Genomic DNA, 20,833 nt, shown 5'->3' on the forward strand with positions numbered 1-20,833 from the left:
GCAGTTCTAAGACCAGTCAAGTGATGGGCGGCCCAAGTGGTTTACAAATAGCAAGGCTGTTCTTCGGTTGTTATGAATGGGGTTGTTAGGGTATAAAGACAATGAGAAATACTGTAGGTGTGCAGATATTCTTAGTGTGAAACAAACATATGGAGAAAAAGAGGAGTAGTGCAGTTCACTGTGCTGTGAAACTATTCTTATGATCTGACGTTTGAGTTTGACTAAAACTCAGAAGTATATTTTTTTAATTGTGGAGTTACTAGTGGAGTGGTTTACCTTCGCTCTCTTCCTTAGAAGTTTTGCCAGTCGAACCACATAAGGTTTGAATTCCCTTTGGTGAGTCCCTTGCCTGCGAACCTCCAAACCAGAATCATCTGATGCTTCGGGAATGAATGCCCACCGGTACCTGTAAAAGATGAGAACCAGTAAACACAGTAGAAGTGGTTGAGCGTGTAAATTCACACTAAAGAAGCCAACATTCTTCAATAATTCCAAGGCAGCATGATAATCATTAGTGCTTCCACTTCATAGCTCCTGGATCCTGGGTTTGATTACAGACTGGGTCACCTTATGTGTGGAGTCTGCAAATTTTCCCCCTTTTCAGATATTTTCTCTGGGTTTCCTCCACCCTTGCTATACTCTCTTAAACTGTGTGTGTGTTCCCTGTAACGGCCTGGAAACTACTGATAATGGGTATTCTAAATCGCTACCTTGTTCCAATGTCAGTATTATCTTTATACTTTGTACTTTCATTGTCCTGTTGAGAGTTGTTAAATACTCATATCCATTCATGACATGGGGTGAAATATTTAAGTAGGTGAATACAGAATTGTATTTTGATGATCAAAACCATCTGGTTTTCTCTGTGTTGATATTCCCTGGAAGAAGAAGAAAAATCTGATGAAAAAGCTTACATCTGGAACTGAGGCAGGCTTTCAGAAGGCAGCGCCAGGGCCAGGTCAAGGAATTTGCAGGCAGAGAGGTAGAGATTGAGCCAGCGCTGGCTGTTGTAGGAGGTGGAGAATCCATTACCCCCTGTGTATGTGGTCTCCAAGCCTGCCACGGAGGGGCCAGATGTTCTAAAACAGTAAGTAATTCCATAAGGCAAAGGCTTTACAAAAGGGGGAAAATTGATAGGAGAAAAAAGTGCACATCAGGTCATACTGCTGCCACTGTCTTATATTTCTGCGTTCCTTTTCATCCTAACACATGCTAAAAAAAATTAAAGGGAGAAAGGGACTCGGGTCAACCCACTGGGGTTGTGCACTGCTGCAAGTTTTCCTTTATAGTTTCTAATTCTTGCACTCAGCACATAGGCTTGACATTGTAATACTGGTGTAAAGAATACCTAATTAATGCCACCCCAATTAATGTTCCATTTTTGTTCAAAGCTGTAGCTGAAACACAATTCAGTTTTGTCACACATAATTCCTTATCGTGTCTGCACTTACCTTGAAATATCTTCATCAGCTGTGAGCTCCTGCTCCATAAGTAAAAACACTTGAACCTATTAAAATGGGAGAAATGTATTTATATTACAAATACAAATCAAGTTCAAATTAATGACTTATATGTATATATATTATTTCAAAAAGTTAAATTACCACAGAAAAATCATGTTGCTGTATGTGCTGTTTAAAGGCAGTACTCAAGTGCCAAATACTCTTTCTGGCATCAACAACACAAGCCCTACTCTTCCGTTTTCCCTTACCAGCTCTGTGATCATTGTGGGCCAGAGGGAGGTCAGGTGTTGAGGAGACATTCGCAAGAGCAGCACCCGAAAAAACAGGAAGACCTGCGCATGGAGAGTCGGGACTTGGGGGAGTCGGAGACTCTCCACTAGACGTTCTGATAGCACGATCATATAGGATGAAAAAAAATCAGATTTCAGCCTTTGTACCTCTAAACCACCCAGTGAATATATGATTGTGTCCAAACTCAATAGTATACTTTTTTAATTATTGACAAACAATATGCACATAGAGATTATAAAGCAGGGACTAAAACACAGTCTGGTGTGATTTGATGTTCTTATCCTTTACAGTTTCTGACTTAAATACTGTTATCCTGTGTCAATTTGCTCTCATGTTTTTCTTCCTTATTTTATCAGTCTAAAGAACAAAGAGAAGCTCCAATGGCAGAAACCAATGAAGTGGCAGAAAGGGTGAACTCTGACCCTGGATGTCTGGGAGGTACTTCTGGTACTGGTCCACCTCGCTGCTGAAGATGGTGAAGGCAAGTCTCTTGAGCAGCATGGCTCTCTGCTCCAGCTCGGCATCTCTGTTTGTAAACAGGTTGAGGGAGCTGCTCTGCGCCACTGCTACCCGTGCTGTACACAGATACACGGCACAGAACAGTTTATTGCAGAAACCGCAAGTACCGTACCCATACAATCCTAGCTAAACCGAAAAACATCCTGTACTGAAAAACGACAAAGCCAATGAAGAGTTTCTTCATAGTACACACGAAGACTTAAGTTAATAATTTAAGTTTAAATTAAGTAGCTGAAATAAAAATATAAAAATAAAAAATAAATGATTAACTGAAGTATTAAGTTCAACAGCTCCGATCAGTGGTTTTCAGTCTGGAGTATGCCTGCTCATACTGATACGCAGCCCTTGTTATCACCTACAAGCTTTCCCATGTTTGCTCCCCTCAGCAGCCAATTCCCCATTTAGATGTTGTTCATGGTAAATTAATAGAGAACAGTCTTTTGCATAAACATCCCCATCTTCAAACTGCAAGGATTAAATTGCTCAAAGGGGGGAGGCAAGTAAAATTAGGTCAAGGGTAACTACCACCCCCCTGCCTGGAAGGACAAAACCATTTAAGCTATGATCCCTCAAGCTATACTTGATAACTGCTTCTTGCTGAGAACATGAACCACATGTAAACTAATAATAATAATTAATGATTCCTTACACTTATATAATGCTTTTCTAGACACTAAAATCAAAGCGCTTTACAGGTAATGGGGACTCCCCTCCACCACCACCAGTGTGCAGCCCCACCTGGATGATGTGACTGCAGCCATAGTGCACCAGAACGCTCCCCACACACCAGCTCTCAGTGGGGAGGAGAACAGAGTGATGAAGCCAATTCATAGATGGGGATTATTAGGAGGCCATGATAGTAAGGGCCAATGGGAAATTTGTCCAGGATACCGGGGTAACACCTCTACTCTTTTTGAAAAAATCCCTGGGATTTTTAATAACTACAGAGAGACAGGACCTTGGTTTTACGTCTCATCCAAAGGACGATGCCTTTTTAGAGTATAGCGTCCCCGTCACTATACTGAAGCATTACGTCCCACACAGACTGCAGGGTGAGCGCCCCCTACTGGCCCCACTAACACCTCTTCCAGCAGCAACCTTAGTTTTTCCCAGGAGGTCTCCCATCCAAGTACTGACCAGGCTCACATCTGCTGAGCTTCAGTGGGTTGCCAGTTTTGCCAGTTGCCAGGGTGATATGGCTGCTTGCTAAACCAGGAAAAGCAAACACTTACTCATCAAGTCTCGGAATGTAGTTTTGTCATGCGTCATCAAGTGATCCATAATGGCTCGCCAGCTGAAAGATAACCATAATGATTCAGACACTCCTCAAATAAAAAAGACTGAAGTCACCGTATAAATTGCACAAGTTTTCTCACTGGCTGACGCAAGAGGAGTCCATCTGGAAGAATGTGTGGTCCATGAAGAGATCAAAGGCCTCCTTTTTCCAAGCTCGTCGGGTGTACTGATAGCCGCTCAGACTGCTCAGGAGCTGCACACATGCGCGATAGCTCGGGGCATTATGAGCACTGTAAAACACACAGGGATCCAAAGGGGTTAAAAAAGGAAAAGCGTGTCTTTTGTAATACGTGAACTATGAGGTTAATCTTATCAATATAATCCAATTCACACTTTTATTACTAAAGATGAGCCCTGAATTAACCAAACACCTCAATAATGTGGGGTTCCTGACTCTACTCTGTACTGTGAATTTGGGTACTGTGGTCATAGCCCAAGCAGTTACCTGTGGTTGCGGAGGTAAGGCACTACATAGTGCATAATGTTGACCAGGAGAGGAATGACCCTCTCTTTCTCATCACTGTAAAACACCATGTCCAGCAGGTGAGCCAGCACCTGAAAAACATGTCATTGTCAAACAGAATCTTCAGCTGAGATTCACACGCAGGAGATTTTCAAACAGTCCTTCAAAGACAAAAATTAAATCATCAAGCCTACCAGTTTTGCTGTATAAATCGGTGCAAATGTAAGTTAGTTTAGATAAAATCACCACCCAAAGTATTAGCAATATTAATAGTGTTGTTCATATAATAACCTAGACAAAAAAAACACTTTTAAACTAATATCTGAACTGTATTTACAATACCAGAAGACAAAGGACACACTCATTGTGAGACTGATCAATTTATCATTTATAATTCATCTTTGGACGTTCTGAAGTGTCAAACTAAAAACTCAGAGGAGGCAAACTGCAGTCCCTTTCTCAGCTGTCCTTAGTGTCATGTATCTGATAAGTGCTAGCTAGTGTCTTTTGTGAGTGACAGCACTATAGGGGAAGGGAAATGTGACTAGTTCAGCTACCATTTCATGATGAACCTTCACAGCACCTGCTTTGAGTATTTCATGATTTCCCAAAGTGAATTAAAGAATATTCCACATAGACCTTGAAAACATATTGTCTGTTTCAGAAGTCACAGTAGGTTGGTCATTACACAGTGCTCCATACGCTTTCATACCATGATTGATTTTAGAAGAAGGAAATACAGTATACTTCACCTCAGCCAGCAAGGTCAGTGCATGCACACTGTACACGGAGGGAGTGAAGCTGGAGGCTTCCATCACTGTCAGCATTAGCTCTGAAAGGTGTGAGAGGGTACAGTTCTGATGGCAGTACATACACACGTACTCCTGCATGAAGTAACAACCACTCATAACTGCACAATCAATTTCAGCCCGCCATGTGTAATTTACTCTGACCTACAGCAACATTTGGAATGTATTATATATGAAATATAAATAGTTGTGAACATACAGTTATAAAGGGTTAATCAATTGCATAAAATTAAGTGTTGTATACACATATTTTACAAATTCAGTTTGGAACTGGCAATTTGTTTTCCACTATTTACAGCTTCCAATTTGGAATTGGCAACTGTCCATTAACTCAGCTCACTGCTACAATCCTCAGTATGCAGTCTTCTGAAAACTGCTAGCATCAAGCATGGAGTTAGCAGCTCTCGAAGGTAGCAGGACAAGTTCACAGTTGCCTAGAAAGTAAAGTTGCCATAAGTTGCTGTAGAACCGCAAGCCTAGAACACCTTGATCGTCTCAAAGTGACCTAACGCCTGAGGCAACTGGTCAGCTGTGTGGTGCCACTTTTTAAAGTCCTGATCACAAGACACAGAGCCCAGACTCACACCGCAATACATAATCCAAATTACAGATTACCTTTTAACAGTTTCTTTGACTTGGGAACCCATTAAAAATACATCTATTGATCATATATGGTACTAAAATACTAAAAATGTACAGCAATTTGTACAGCACTACCACTTACTATTAAAAATGTACCACACTAACACTTGAACAAGAAACTACAAAAAATATTTGCACACATAATCAATAGAAGAGAACGTGACACGTCTCAAATTGAATACGGAACTCGACAGAGTTCCACTGTGAGATTTCCGCACCTTCCACATCTGGTTCCAGGCTTGCTCCATCCACTACAATCTGTGGGGAAGCCTTCACTTCCAGATTCCTCCTCAGCCAGGTAGTCTGCTCCAGGGAGGAGCCAGCAACCGTTCCGATAGCCTCCACAATTTTGTGCGTGACGTCCTGTTGAAGATGCACAAGGCCGAACTTCGTCAGAACTCGCTGGTGAACACAAGAACTCAAACGGACATCGTCTGCAAAGGTCTTACCTGCAGCTCACGCTGGTCCTTCTTATTTTCAAAGTTGGGGTTCTTCAAGATAAACTCGTTGAGAATTCTTTAAAAAAAGAACAAAACAGATATCGTAAAATAAACTTATCGTTCTTCCCAAAGTTGATATAGTGGATTTTTTAGCTCCCTATTTATTGACCTTCTGTGGGAATCAACATTTTTACAAGCTAGAATTACATATTCTCATCGCTTCTCAATGTGTTCCTGCCTGTCCAGCTACTGTATATACTGTATTTATACTATTACCCTCCATCCATTTTCTAACTGCTTCTTCCGGCTTAGGGTAGTCAGAGAGCCGGAGCCTGTTCTGGCAAGCAACAGGCACAAGGCAGGACATACCTGGACGGGACGCCTGTATACTATCAGACAAATAATATTATTAAGCTGGACTCCCCTGAGCCATGTTTAAAAATCAGAGCGCAGATATTTTAAAATATTTTAGGAGCCCAATTTCCTGATTTATGTATACATATATGTTAATTCGTGCTTTTATATAACATATACTGCACCTGGGTAAATGTCCCTGGATTGGGACAGTAAAATCAATACTATGTTTTGCACTTTGAAAATTACATAAAGTACAGTAAATGTTCCAATACGTACAGTAAGTCAATTGAAATTACTGACTTGAATACAAAGTATGCTTCTAATAAAGATCAAATGAAAAAATGTATGCATGTAATAAAGTCCAAATAAAAAATTACTTAACATTCACATTAATCTCATGATCACAAATTTCGACAACTTAAACTCTTTGAGACCTAAAGAAATTACTCATAAGCATGAGGACAAGACTAATTATATTCCTGTTTCTTAAAGTGTAAAAATCAGCAGTTCGGTGGCTATAATTCAATGACAGTAATCTTTAAATATCAGGAAACGTTAAATGTTATGTAAAAGCTGTGTGGCTAACAGTCTATACCCGAGGATCAAGAACTGTCCTGGGGATGGGAGTCCAAGCTGCACAGAGTCCTTGAGTAAAGACAGCAGTGATGGCCAGCTGTCCACAAGGTTTGACACAGGGACTCTGTAAAGAGAAATAATATGATAGCTACTGTATATACAGGTATAGCACAGACGACAAACATCACCTTAAATATGCAGCTACTGTATTTCTGAGACATCAGCAGCACTAGTAAACACACCTTTGGACATAAGCATAGAAAAACTGCAACATGCAGACTTCCAGGGAAAGATGTTTCTGTGAAGAAGAGAACAAAAGACTAATTAGACAAGTCAGCACTGAAATGAAAATCTGTCACTTTAACTGCACAAAATCCAGCTCACACCTTAATCGGATAGTTATTGATGATAAAAGTACAAAACCTCTTTCTTGTAAAAGCTGAGATGGGTGGAGATGGACCTCACCTTGTCCTTGGCTATAGCTGGTGGCTGCTTCAAAACCTCCTTCACGGTCTGCATCACAGTCTCTGTCCTCATGGCGCTGATGGAGCGCACAAGCTCCACAAGGAGGAGCTGTTCTTCACTAGCTGTGGGAATGACCTAGAAAACAATTTCAGTTCTCAACTCCTGCTATTTGGAAAATGACACATCAAGATGTACACCTATGTATGCAAAGTAATTTAGGAGCAAAATACAAAGCCAGAAGCTACTGTATATCACCCTGAAACCCAATCTAAGCAGGTGTGAGCCTGGCCACTATCTGGATTCTCCTCCCCACTGAGAGCTGGTGTGTGGTGAGTGTACTGGTGCACTATGGCTGCCGTCGCATCATCCAGGTGGTGCTGCCGTTGGTGGAGGGGAGTCCCCTTTACTTGTAAAGCACTTTATAAGTGTAAGGATTATTACTTTTAAGCAAAACTAAGATCTGAGTAATGAATGTTAAAAAATAGAACTAAAACAACAAATATTCTGGAGATAAAAGGTTTTACATATAAATGAAGGACATAATTACAACCAGAGTAGAGTTAATTTTCTGTGACATGTGTAGCTCATGTTCCTGAGATATTTCACATATTTACATGATTACCAATAATTATTTTAAACAAGGTTGTGGGAATGTAATAAGTTATTCAACAGCCATCCTGTTGAAATTGATATCCTGGCTTTCTTAAAGAAATGCCTGAATGAGATCCTCAGATCAATTATCTACTAAATTGGCTAGATGAGCTACAGTAGCATGGCCTCTTATTGTTCGTAACCTCTCTCATGTTCTACACAAAGCACAGAAATAGTATAAGAATGTTGTAAGCAGTACATGGTGTATCTACCCTCACATTTAGATTTTAAGGGTCTTTTAATCTTATTTCTAGCTTCATTGCGACAGTACAGTGGTCTGTCAAAAGAAGACCAAGGAAACTGACTAACGAACAACACAGAGAAAAATCATACAGTAAATATGCTTCAAGGAAACGTGACCTTTGACAGGTCACAACCGGACGTCCCTAAAGACAGTTCAGTGATCGCCCAGTGGAGCTGTGTGAGCTGTGTGAGATGCGCTTGTACATGGTGACTCACTTTGTTCCGGGAAGCATTTTTGCCTTGCTTTCTCTCGTTCCACACGTAAGCAATGGCAGCCATGAAGTGAGCCCCATGATTCATGGAGATGGGACCCAGCAGCTCCAGAATCTGCTGCCTCAGGTTCTGGAATGAACAGGAACAGACCAGCATGATAAAAAGTCGACCTTGCTGTTTTAAAAATGCTCCCAGGGAATTATGGTCTCTGAAATTAGGCTTAAAATGATTCTTATATTCATCAATGTTCTACTATGATGTTATATGGTTTATTTCTTTTTACTAAGTACTAAACTAAGAGACATTAACACCACAACAAAAGCAGTACTGGCTCCAATACTCCCCTGTTGTGTTTTTAACACCTCACCATATATTATATTTAGCTTTATCTTCTTGTGACTTCTAATTTTTTGGTACAAAAGACAATATTAATTTGTCAAATGTGTGAAGCTCTTTAAAAGATGACACAGCCAGTAGTACATCAAGTAGGTAGCTGCGTCAGCATGCGTAGGCAGCAAAGGAACAAGTAAAAGGTTTATTCCAGAAGAAAGGAAACTTTCTTCTCTTTTCAGCATGGAATAAACATGTACAGCCAGTACATGTTGCTGTCCAGGCCAGAAGTACCTTAGTGGAGCCGAGATTGATGGTGGTGGTGGCGGATGCTGAGGCCACTGGAGGGCGCTCTGAGTTGTCAGCCAGAAACAGGACACTCCAGAGGAGAGTCACAGAGGACATGATGGTGTGAAGGATGGACAGGATCCCTGTCCGAGCCTCACTCAGGTGCTTCTGGTCCACGTTTACCAACAGCTGCCGCAGCAAAGAAATCAAGGAACTCAGAAAAGAAGTCAGGGTAACAAACAGTCGTGAGCTAAAGAACAGAGACAGTCCTGCATTGCTTTCATTACCTGCTTTTACTCAAAATAGGAAACTTTAAATGATTTTAAAGTGTGCAACGGAAATCCGCAGAGTGATTATGGAAAAATGCTTATCCTAATTATCTAACCCTTTTAATTGATTCCCACAACTGCATAGAAAAGACATAGACCATGTATATAATATAAAGTAAAAAACTGTGTTATTCACAGTCCAGAATTCTGGGCACTTACCAGATGGTACTGAGAAGATGGGTCTAGGAGGCAGTAGTGAATAATAGTTGTTATTCCCTCTAAAAGAGTAAGAATCATGTCTGGAGGAATGCAAGACGCCATCCACTGTGGTCTAAATATTCAAAAGAAGAAAATCAAGAAACAGGAATTAAATTTAACACTGCCAATTGCAAACATAGTTATTATTAATAATATATTATTGTGTAATAAAAATGGAAAGAAGGCCAAAAACAGCACTAAAATAAAATGTTTTTCAAATCTTTACCATGGTTGCTTGTAAGCTTGACTAATTTTCTCCTTTAAATAACCAAAAATACATTTAAAATGCCATTATTGTAAACTATATACTGTAGATAAGACACTACAGCTAACAACTGAGTGATTTGTGAATGAGTGATTTGTTTCTTACAAATACAATACAATTTTCTACAATTACAGGAAATCATCTTGTGCAAATCTAAAAGTGGTTTCTTAAATACTGCGCTTTAAAAAAAAAGTTAACACACCCCTATTGGAACAGAACCACACTTATAGGCGCTGGTATTTGGATATACCTGCTTTCTGATAATCCGGTCTCATATCTGTACTGCTGGATTAAGTGATCCAGGTTACGACACAGCTGCAGGGTCACAGATGCCACCACCCTCCTCAGCACTTTTCCCATGTAGGGCAACGTAGCAGTAATCAGACTGATCCACTGCGGGTGCATTTTGCAGGTGTAGTGCTGGTGCAGCGCCCTGATCACAGCACAGAGGAACATCCCCTGTGACGTAATGGGCTGGGAGTGCAGATACTGAAGGGAAGTCATGGGCTGCTGGGGGTTGATGTGCTCCACGTCTGTGCTGATGAACTCATAGCCACCTTCAACATCCTCGGGCTGAACCATCACCCTGTGCTCCAGAATAATGAGGCTCTGCAGGAGCCGGAGCAGCTGAGACTGCACTGTGCTGCAGTTGTCTATCTCATCCTCCGAGAAGTTGATGATGCTGTCCTCGGACAGGCCTTCCTCGACAGCAGGCATGTTCCTGCCCGCGACTCTCTCGCCGTGCCACTTCTGGGCACTGAAGATGGAGGACAGGAGGCAGTGGAGGACGACTTTTTGCACTTTGCACTTGGACAGCATGTCCGAGATGAAGCTGGCAAAGCCCTTGGCAGAACCCTCGGTAACCTTGGCGAGCTCGGTGAACAGCAGCATCAACACCTCGACGCTAATGATCTGCATGTTGCGGTTGCCCGAGAGGTCCTGCTGTGAGGCCAGAACATGAGTGGAGTAATAGCTGCGCAGGAAGTAGAGGCAGAGGGAGATAATGATCTCAATGAACATGGAGCTGCGGAAGGAGTGGCTGTGCGAGTCCACAGGGATGTGGCTGTAGAAGTCCTTCCCCATGACGGAGATGCGGTGGCGGGCCAAGAGGTTTTGCAAGAGGGACAGCTGCGGGGTGTAAGTATTATTGATGCTAGTGGTGGAGATGGCACTGACGAAGGCGGTGGGACTGGCCTTCAGCATAGCAATGAGGGCGGACAGCGCGTGCAGAGTGCGGGAGGAGTCATACAGCTGGAGGTACAGAAGGACATGCTGGTAGAGCGGGTGGATGTGGAACCTGGGGGGCGAGGCAGCCCTGCGCAGTCCGGGAGAGCCCACGTCACTCTCAATCTCCGACACCTCTCCCTCCCCGCAGCTGTACCAGTTCTCCAGGTCCAAACTATCCCCGAAGAAGATGTTGGGCTGTTTTGCCTTCTCGGCTTGAATTTTCTTCTTGTCTTCCTCTTTCTTTTTGTTGCTCTTTACTTTAGGCTTAGCACCTGGAGATTTGTCCACCAGCTTTTCCATGATCTTTCCCTTAAGGCTGAGCTGGATGCTGCTCTGGCTTCTCTTGCGGGACTGGTCTTCAGCCTGGAGGGTGGGCTCAGGCGTTGCATCTGGAATTGTGACAATGGATGGGGAAGAGCTGTGTCTGGTGATATTGTCACGGGGCTGCTCTTCTTCTCCTGTGTCAGACGTGACAGAAAGATACCCAGGAGCTCCATTCGAACGTACAGACTCAAGTACGTTCTCTTTGCTGGCAGCATTTTTGTTGGGCATCATATCATTACAAGTATCCGACATGTGTGGGCCAGCAGACGTTTGTGAGATAGAGCTGTCAGAGTCGGACTCATGCCACGCTTCATCTGCGTCTGTATCGTTCTCAATGATCTTAGCCACTCTGTCAACCAATTCAAACAAAACCTGCGGCACCACGACTTCTACAGAGTCCTCCGTCGCAGAAGCAGCGGCGTTATCCGGAGTTCCTGTCGTGTTGGTGCTGTCGAGCTCCTCGAAGCTGGTGTTGTCCACGGTGGAGGAGTGGGAGCCCCCTGAATCAGAGCTCTGGAGCATCTCGGTCTGTTGGTCAGGCAAGTCGAACTCCGCTGCTGCCAGGTGAAGATTCTCGCTGCTTGTGCTGAGCAGGGACAGGCTGTCGCTCAGGGGATTGACTGTGAGACTGAAGTGCTCTATCTCCTCCAGGGTTAGTGCTCTTCCATGGCTCTCCCTTACAGCATTCATGGTTTTAACTGGCATCTGGCTGAAATCTTTAAGTAGAAACGCAGAACCAAGTCAGAACATATTTGTTAACACATGTTATTTGAACATCCAAAATATATTTCAATGTCATTTTGATGACAATGTGTCACTACCCGACGTTCACTGCTCAAACAATTTCAAAACAATTTAGTCACTATTTTAAAAATTGTATAATATTAAATCACTAAATTAATTTATTGCAGTAAAGAAATTTATTTTTCAGCACCAAGGAGTTTGAGGCTGTTTTTATTATTGTGTTCTAGAAAAATGTATTTCAGCTGGTGATATTCCAAGTACAACAAAAAAAAGGCGAATAAATAAACAAATACAAGAAAAGGAAAGAAAAAAACTGCTAGGAAACTACTATTGCTAGGGTCACATCTTTTAAAGCACAATGTTTACACGAGTCCTGTTTTGAGGCTATGTTCCTGAACAGGTGAATTGGTTTCTTCTATTCAAGGGTTTGTTATGCAGTTTAAAACAAGCAAACTCCACCTCAATCAGGCCCATTCTCCATGTTCTAAGGAAGTAATCTTTTAGATCCTAAACTGTCCCTTTCTGGGGCCTTGCTGAATGCGGCAGTTTTGCGTCAGAATCCACTCACTGTCGGCAGTTCCAGGGTCCCTCCCGTAGCTGAAGCCACTACCTTCCTCCTCAGCAGGCACCCTGGCCCGGACCCAGTGGCGCTCGGCCTGGACGCGCTGCACAGACACCCGGTGGGTTTTTGGATGGAGCAGGAGCAGCAGCAGGGGCTCCAGCACCCTGGCGATGTCATGCCTCTGGAGCACCTGGCTGAGCCAAGCCTGGCCCACGCAGCAGGTGGAGCCGTCCCAGCTGCTCAGGCTGTCAAGCATGATGAACAGAGACCTTCGCAGGGAGGAGGAAAGAAGCTGCATTAGGATCCGAGCACAGAGAACCTGACATCATGACCTGCAGTTTCACCAACAGCACCCCATCTTCAGCAGACAACTGACCTTTAGGAAATACAGCATTTTGAAAAAGTCAACTGTTCATTGTAACAGTACCCGTATGAATGTACAGTATTACAACATTATATTGACATCTTTATGAATGATTTTCAAAAATACATATACACTAAAATATACTATTTTTTAACATGAAATTACTAATTCTAGCCATACCGAACTAAAACGTTTTTGATCCCCTACCTGTCAAACGTGCGATTAAAAGGGGAAGACTTTGTAATGTTAAGATCCCTTGTCAGGTGCCAAAGTACTGAGAACTTCACATGAGCTTCTAGTCGGATTTTCTGAAAAATGTAAGAAAATTAATAAACCAGTAGCCACTCTAATGCAGCATGATCATATAGTACTTCAGAGTAAAAGCCATCTTGCACAGTTCTTAAAGACATTTTCACTCCTGTGCACACACAATAATAAAGCACCTTGGCATTCTACTTTTTCTTTTTAATAATCTTCAATGAAACCAATTAAAGTGGCTCCCCGTTTTAAACGTTCCTCTTTCTGAGAACAGTCACCTGATTGAAAGGAGCATCCATGATCATGTGGCATTTTAGAGATGTAACAATAAAATATCTCTACCAACATGAACATTTGTTTTTCAAAACCCCATGTCAATGTTAAGCAAGATTCCTAAAGTACATCCATCCTTTCTAGGATAGACTAACAGGATAATAATATCAACAATTCGTCATGAAGACCGCAAACAGATTGCAATGTACCAATGTATCGATTTTACCTGTTACTTGTTTCAGGACATTGTCCTTCATTTAAAACTTCACCATGATTATGGAACGCTAGCTGTCAAAAGTCCTTTCTGTATTATCTATCACTTCATAATGGCATTGTCTCACGTTGTAAACTAGAAACTGATGTTACAAGAAAGTTGATTTTTGGTTTGAGGGACTCTGCTAGTTCCTGACGATCCTTACTTTGTCCCTGTGCATCAGCTGCTGGCTGATGACATCCTCACAGATGCTGGAAGAGGGGACCAGATTGTGCAGCTGATAGAAGAGCTCCACGCTCCTCTGATGATACTGGGGTGTTCCTTCGCCCAGCTGGTCCCACAGTGTCAGTGCAACATGCTTAGAAATGACAACATAGAGACTGATGTTGTTTACACTGGCAATCATACTTTCCTTGTTTTTTTTTTTCATTTGAAGTTTCATTTACTTTGAGACAAGGGCAAACCAAGGTGCCATGTCAATAAAACTGACCACTGCTTACCTTAAAAAAGTCAGTTTTTTCAGCAATGAATCTGAGGATTCCTTGAGTAAGTGGGGGCCTGATGACGACGGCCACCCTCCCCTGGCTTGGGCTCATTGGCTGGGGTGCCTCCAGACTGCCGACATTTTCCCCTGTTACCACGGCAACTGACTGTGTGAGACCCACCAAGTCCATCACCAGAGAGATGGCGACAGCCTGGATACTGAACTCGTTAGCAAAGCAGCAAGCGTCCATGAGGGTCTGGAGCCAAACAGGAGGCTTCACCTGTTCATAGTCTGCCGGGAGATAAAACAGAAGCTTAAAGGCATTCTGTATTTAAACTTGAATTAAGGTTATACCCAAATATCCACAACCATTTAGCACTGTGTTTTATATGAGAGAATAATAAAACAAGAACAGAAATTCTACATCCCCTTCCTTCAAAATAGTAATATGTTTAAAGCACTTTTATGAGGACCATCATTTTACTACATAAACTCTAAAGAGCCCAGGCACGACAAGTCGAATAATTAATTTAATATCTGCATTTGTATTGGGTTTTAAAACAAAAAACAGAATCAAAACTCCAAACCTAGAATGTGACTACTGTTTGCAGAGTAGGTTCAGCAGAGGGGAAGTTCAGACTGTAAAACCTGAAGGGGCTGACCTGGCTGAGCCTGCTCTGTCTGGGGAGACGACTTCAAGTTGCCCTCTGCGATGTAGATGGGGAAGCTGGAGCACTCCAGGAAGAGCTGGCAGGCCGCTGTGAAGGCCCCCAGACACTGAGAGCTGGCCGTGCTCTTTAAGCCAGCGTCTCCTGCTTGCACTGTTTTCCCTCTGGAGGCCTGATCTCCCTTCAGCTCACTGCAGAGCTCACCCGTGATGGCGGACACGCCGGCAGTGCCGGGGGTGATATACAGGGCGACGAGCCGGGTGAGAAACTGCTGGAAGTACTCCAAGCAGCACTGCATCACAGTCTTCTGCTTGGCTTTCCCGGCCAGGGCCGACAAGGCACGCCCCCCGCTGGGAGAAGAGTGAACAACGGTGTCCTCCGAGCCCACTGTGGAGGCGGTTTCGGTCTCGGAGGAGGTACTGCCAGCTGGCAGGGAGCTGTGCGGCCCCTGGCTGTCCCCCCCAGCCCGGTCCAGGTCCTCGCTCCTGTCGGCCTGATACTGCACAAACTCGGTGAAGCCGCTCTCAGAGGAGCGGCTGCTGGGGGGGTTCTCGCTGTCCTCAAACACGTCCGGGCACTCCGACACCGCTGGGAAGAGCTGCGAACAGGAGGGAAACTTACAGAGCTGCGGAGCTGTGATAATATCATGAAAAACTGAACTCGTACTGGTCGTATCACTGCATCTTAATCCATCCAACATCCACATTCTCATGAAAGATGTTTCTAAAACAGCTGTATTGATTTAAGTTTCAGAACTCAAACAGAAGAATAAAAGAAAATTAGAACAGGCACACATACATATATATATTTTGTATTTAAGTGTAATAAGAGCTTTTGGTAAACTGTACCTATTTCACAATCATTTATCTTCTACAAACCCCTTAATCCTCATCCGTGCCTGAATGTGACCCACATCCTGTCTCCATCTGTAAACACAGACCTAGCTCTAGTTCCTAATATGTATATTCCCTATACCATAACACATATACCATAAATACCACTTTTAATCCTAATTTCCTAAAATGTGGAATTTATACAGCACACTGTGCTCTCTTTAGTGCAGTATTTAGCTTATATACCGTTGTTAAAACCTGTATTGTACTGTATCTCAGAATAAACCTGTATCTAAAAATTGCAAGCATTCATTCTTGTTCCAACAAGAGGTTATTTTGCAAAATCCTTATTTGTTGGTATTTTACTATAAACTGAAGACATAAACTTGTACAAAATGCAAATGTAGAACAACTTTCTGACACTAAGCATATGCACCAGTTCTGAAATATTACACTTGTTACCTGTGAATCATCAAATTATTTTTAAAATGCCTGTATTAAAAATAAAAAGTTGTTTGTGATCCTACCAGTGTTTTGATATATATAAATAGCAGCTACATTTTCGTACATTCTAGCATGCTTTCTGAGATCTGCAAATTCTGACTCTCTGGCTGTACCAAAACAATACTGACTGGACACAGATGAAGCTAGAGCCTTATACTGTGATTTTCCCTATTTATCAGATTACATTCTGTTAGACATTAGGTTGTCTGAAAGTGTTAGTTCTTTTAAGACTAAGCCTAAAACCTTTTATTTGAAAGCACTTTTAATCAATATTGATTTTCGGTATGCACCCATATGCCGTGTATATGATTTTGTGCAGTGCTTGGGAACATCCTGGCATAAAAAGCACTATATAAAAATGCATTTGATTAGACTCAACCAAGTGTGACTACTGCTCAAAATCTCCTAACTGCTGCTAACACACAAAAAAAACTACCCTCATCCTTATCTACACCCTATCCATAAAGCAACCCTTCCCAAAACCAGACAGCCTCCCTAACCTTGAACTTTCTTCCTTCCTGCCTTGCACTGTACAGTGCTTTGAGACAGTTATCATGAAACACACTCTGTACGTTTCAGTTTGCTGTTTTTTGTCCCTTGCCCTAAACCCTGGTTCTAACCGCATCAAACAACCTACCAGATATTTACAGTAACCCTCAGTATCTCTACCGATAGACCTAGCTTTAGCATGACACCTAACCTGAACATCTGCTTTAAGTATAAACATGGTCCTAAACAAGGTGTTAACCTTTACCTTGTTCTAGACTACATAAATATATTTCTAATCTATACTGGTGAAAATTCATTTTATCTTCTACTTAAGCATATAAAGCAGTGTTTTTATGCAGGGTTATTCTACAGACACATTCCGCTGTTCTTTTAAACTGGATTACTTTAAACTGTAGGTTTGCTTAGCTGCCTAGCAAACAGTGTAGGAAAACAGTACAGTTCCTCATGGCTAAATATAGACAATGTGAAAAAGAAGTAACGTGACTACTCACCAAACCCACTCACATTGCATGCTCAGAACATTTATATAATTACTGGAGTAGATACAGTGGCTTTTCTATTCTTAGCTGAATCCAAACCTGCTGTTTTACAGTGACTTCCAACTGTGATCCATTGCTCAGAAAGTTTAATTGTAGCATCTTCATAATTACACACACATATAACACATAATTTTACCTAAACAGTACTTTCAAAAGTTTGGCACATGCATTCTAACTGACAAGACAGAATTAATCATTTTCTTTCTTATAAAACATCCACTTTCCAAAGTCAATATTCCACACACTGCAACCTGATTTTGTTGCTTATCTGATAAAAAAAAATCACTAAATGTAAACTTTAAAGATGTTGCTCAGAAAAGTAACAAAAGCCTCTGGGATACATGGGGAACGCACACTGATGATATTTAATGGATCCATACAGTTCCATGCTTGTCTCACAGTCCCATAGGCCCAATCTTTTGTCATTTCCAAGCAGGCTCAGATGGCTCATAACAGTCCCATAGTCCTCAGGGTATGGTTACACACCAATGGACAGGATAAACATGTTATACCCTCTGTAGGATGCAGCCACATGACCCCGGCCCAGACTGCTGCTGTGCACTGTGTCGTCTCGTGTTCCCTTCAGGAACGGAGGTACAAATGAAAGGGCTCAGCTGCTCCATACAGTCATGTGTCTGTATCCTGGGACTTCTGCCCCATTTTTATGGATCACCAAACTCTGGAAATTTCAAATTTGTGCTGAAGCAGCTCGGCCTGCTTGCATTTGAAAACTGCCACTTAAGAGATCAATTCTGAATTTCTCTGTTCAGAAAGCAGCACTAGAGTACCTTTTCAAAGAGTTACAATATCACCAGTGTACATTTTAGGTTTTTCTACTGATTTTACATGATGTCGGTATGTACTGTATGTCACTTCAAAGCGTTGCAAAGGAACAAGTAAAGGTTTATTCCAACCTTGTAAAAAGTTTATCACACCCGAAGAAGCCTCCACTGCTGAAACATTGTGTTTCCTTTCTTCTCTTTTCAGCATGGAATATAAACCTTTACTTGTTCCTTTGCAGCCTACGCATGCTGAAGCAGCTACCTTCTTGAACTACAGTACTTCAAAACCTTTCTCCCTTCAACCTAAGAGACATCTTTTTACCTAGATTAAAAGACTACTACATAAATAATCATCCAAAATTAATGATGCAGGAATGTCAGATAAAATGTTGATGTTTTCTCAACTCCAATAAACAGTATCTTAGAAAGCTTAGAACTATACAAAAAAAAACATTTGGGGATTTAATAGCAATGTGCGTTATTCACACAAAAAAAGCTGTACATCATAAGATGGACCTACAGTACTTATTTTTACTATGGAAAGAAGCTGAAAAGGGTGGAAACACCTTCCAATTTGTTATTTACATACACAGAGGAACCTTACAAGTTTCTTATCGTAGGATACTTTTCCTGATGCACTGCAAGACAACAAAGACGGAAGCGGACAGGAAGAAACCAGATTCCGAAAGCAGTAACATCAGCTTACTTTCTTTTCTTCCTTCTCCCTGGCAGAACAGGTTTGCCCCGCCGGGAACGGCAAACTGCCCTCGGCTCCAGGGGACACCAAGGGCGGCTGCACCTTGCTGAGGATCTTGGAGCAGAGCCGCAGGCAGTCCGTCAGCTCGGACAGCCCCAGGGCCTGGAGGTGGCTCGTCAGGGCAGACACCATCCGCAGCAGCAGCTGGGGCAGGTGCTCCGTCTGGATCTCAATGTACGTTTCCTGGGGATCACAAGACACTCAGGCACCGGATCTCTTTCCGATGGAATGCTAATTTGTGATCCTGTAAAGCGATGCGATTATTGCGGATTCGGCATAAAACAATACTTTTGGTGAGCCAATATTATACACTGTGTGGCTTCTTTATGTTTCTGTACACCTAAAAAACAAGTGGCAACATTCTCCCTGAATTGTACTTGTCCGTGCAAGACGTTGTATTGATACTTTCTTTTAGGTTGTAAATATTTGAATTAAAAAACAAAATCTCACCATTTGGTCATTTTTGTGGTTCTGTGAGAACATCATTTTTTTGTCTACTGATTATCCTAAATATGTAATAATTAATGACAATAATGTGCAACATGGGCAAATTAGGATGACATTTAAGAGGAAAGTGTTGTACTGTTTTCCTAAAAGAGCAGTACAGCTCTGACCCTCAGCAGGAAATAGTCTGAAATTGTACAGATGAAACATTAGAATGATAAAACACAAAAATACCCACTGGATCTACTAGAAAAAGACAAAAAAAAACACTACCTTGTCCAAATTTCCCCATCTACAAATGTCTCAAAAATAATTACTAGAAAATGAATATAAAAACATCTCCTAATAACATATATGGAGCATCAAAAGAAACCTACTACTTAGAAATGCAACAAATTCACTAAGTTATTATCAGGAAAATTACAAATTCTTTTTGGAGCAAATGAGCTGACACTTTACTGACCATACATGACATGAGAGAATTCATTATGTTGATTAGGATTTGTTAGGGTTGATCTACAGAAGGTGTGTGGACACCTATGACAGCAATGTAAGCTGCCTGGGACATCAGCTTTGCATTAGATTGCAGATGTTGTTTGGTGAGTTTGTGTCTCATTCCTCTCGTAGAGCCTGGACAGCCATGTGCCTGTTTACTGGTCTAGGAGCCCTAGGTGCCACATGCTATCCCAGCTCACCCCACAGATGTCCATAGCAGTAGGAAAAGTTTGACAAAGAGGGTGCCCACCTCTTAATTGTCACATTTCATCATGCAAGAAAGTTGCTGCTGCACGAGCAGCACAAGGACTTGAGCTATCCTGCTGGAGTACTGTCTTGTCAGGCTGAGCACGCAGGTACAGTAAGTGAGGTCCCAGAAATTAATCAATGTAGAGCAGTGCAGCCAGGCTACCATCAATACTTCAGGTCTAATATTGTGGCAGCTAGACACCATATCACACAATTTAGAAACATCACTTTCATGAGCGTTTAATCAAATGAGGTATTGTGAACAACAATTGGCACACAGTTCTGCTTATCTTTACCACACCTACTGACATTCATAAGGGTCATGCTCAATGTTCATGGTCTGTATAAGCAAATTTTAAATACAGTTTAATTTAATAAACTTTTTACATTGTATAAATAGTAACCAACTAATTTCTTTTGATGTTCAGTATATACAACATTTAAATAACATTGAAGTACTATAACATGCCCTTGTTGACAGTTCTCTCCTGAATAAATCCACATTCATTTTGGCCCAAAAATGTAATACACAGGGGCATTAATTCTGAGGAATCACCATCAAGGAAGCAAAAAGACAGATGTGAAAAAGAAGGAAAGTGCAGACATACTGTACCTGACAGATCACTCTCATACTTCTAGTAGGCTTTAAAAACAAGAAAGCAAAGATTTGAACAGAGAAGACAAAAGCAGAGGAATAAGAAACATATAATAATGATTCCAGTAAATATCAGCAGGTACGAGAGAGGACACAATGGGAAAAACAT

General features: G+C 41.9%; 1 protein-coding gene across 2 annotated transcripts in view; it reads right to left on the reverse strand.

Annotated features, from left to right (window-relative positions):
- The window catches only part of dop1a (DOP1 leucine zipper like protein A), a 36,656-nt gene that overhangs the window by 1,060 nt on the left and 14,763 nt on the right, over nucleotides 1-20,833 (reverse strand). Inside the window, exons 13-37 of one of the 2 annotated variants that reach the window (XM_088934004.1) lie at nucleotides 20,683-20,712; nucleotides 18,831-19,064; nucleotides 14,951-15,554; nucleotides 14,305-14,579; nucleotides 14,010-14,162; nucleotides 13,267-13,367; nucleotides 12,702-12,964; nucleotides 10,089-12,105; nucleotides 9,535-9,646; nucleotides 9,053-9,235; nucleotides 8,432-8,557; nucleotides 7,322-7,456; nucleotides 7,099-7,154; nucleotides 6,876-6,980; nucleotides 5,933-5,999; nucleotides 5,702-5,846; nucleotides 4,785-4,864; nucleotides 4,015-4,124; nucleotides 3,650-3,799; nucleotides 3,506-3,567; nucleotides 2,177-2,329; nucleotides 1,712-1,848; nucleotides 1,452-1,507; nucleotides 915-1,079; nucleotides 277-406 (exon numbers count right to left, since the gene is read on the reverse strand). In XM_088934004.1, the coding sequence (XP_088790130.1) occupies nucleotides 277-406; nucleotides 915-1,079; nucleotides 1,452-1,507; nucleotides 1,712-1,848; nucleotides 2,177-2,329; nucleotides 3,506-3,567; nucleotides 3,650-3,799; nucleotides 4,015-4,124; nucleotides 4,785-4,864; nucleotides 5,702-5,846; nucleotides 5,933-5,999; nucleotides 6,876-6,980; nucleotides 7,099-7,154; nucleotides 7,322-7,456; nucleotides 8,432-8,557; nucleotides 9,053-9,235; nucleotides 9,535-9,646; nucleotides 10,089-12,105; nucleotides 12,702-12,964; nucleotides 13,267-13,367; nucleotides 14,010-14,162; nucleotides 14,305-14,579; nucleotides 14,951-15,554; nucleotides 18,831-19,064; nucleotides 20,683-20,712 (5,649 nt within the window). The remainder of the gene's footprint in view (nucleotides 1-276; nucleotides 407-914; nucleotides 1,080-1,451; nucleotides 1,508-1,711; nucleotides 1,849-2,176; nucleotides 2,330-3,505; nucleotides 3,568-3,649; nucleotides 3,800-4,014; nucleotides 4,125-4,784; nucleotides 4,865-5,701; nucleotides 5,847-5,932; nucleotides 6,000-6,875; nucleotides 6,981-7,098; nucleotides 7,155-7,321; nucleotides 7,457-8,431; nucleotides 8,558-9,052; nucleotides 9,236-9,534; nucleotides 9,647-10,088; nucleotides 12,106-12,701; nucleotides 12,965-13,266; nucleotides 13,368-14,009; nucleotides 14,163-14,304; nucleotides 14,580-14,950; nucleotides 15,555-18,830; nucleotides 19,065-20,682; nucleotides 20,713-20,833) is intronic. The other variant, XM_088933996.1, reaches the window with a different exon arrangement.

Source organism: Atractosteus spatula, chromosome 2 (assembly GCF_055471065.1).
Source record: "Atractosteus spatula isolate fAtrSpa1 chromosome 2, fAtrSpa1.hap1, whole genome shotgun sequence".
In the NCBI taxonomy this organism is placed as follows: domain Eukaryota; kingdom Metazoa; phylum Chordata; class Actinopteri; order Semionotiformes; family Lepisosteidae; genus Atractosteus; species Atractosteus spatula.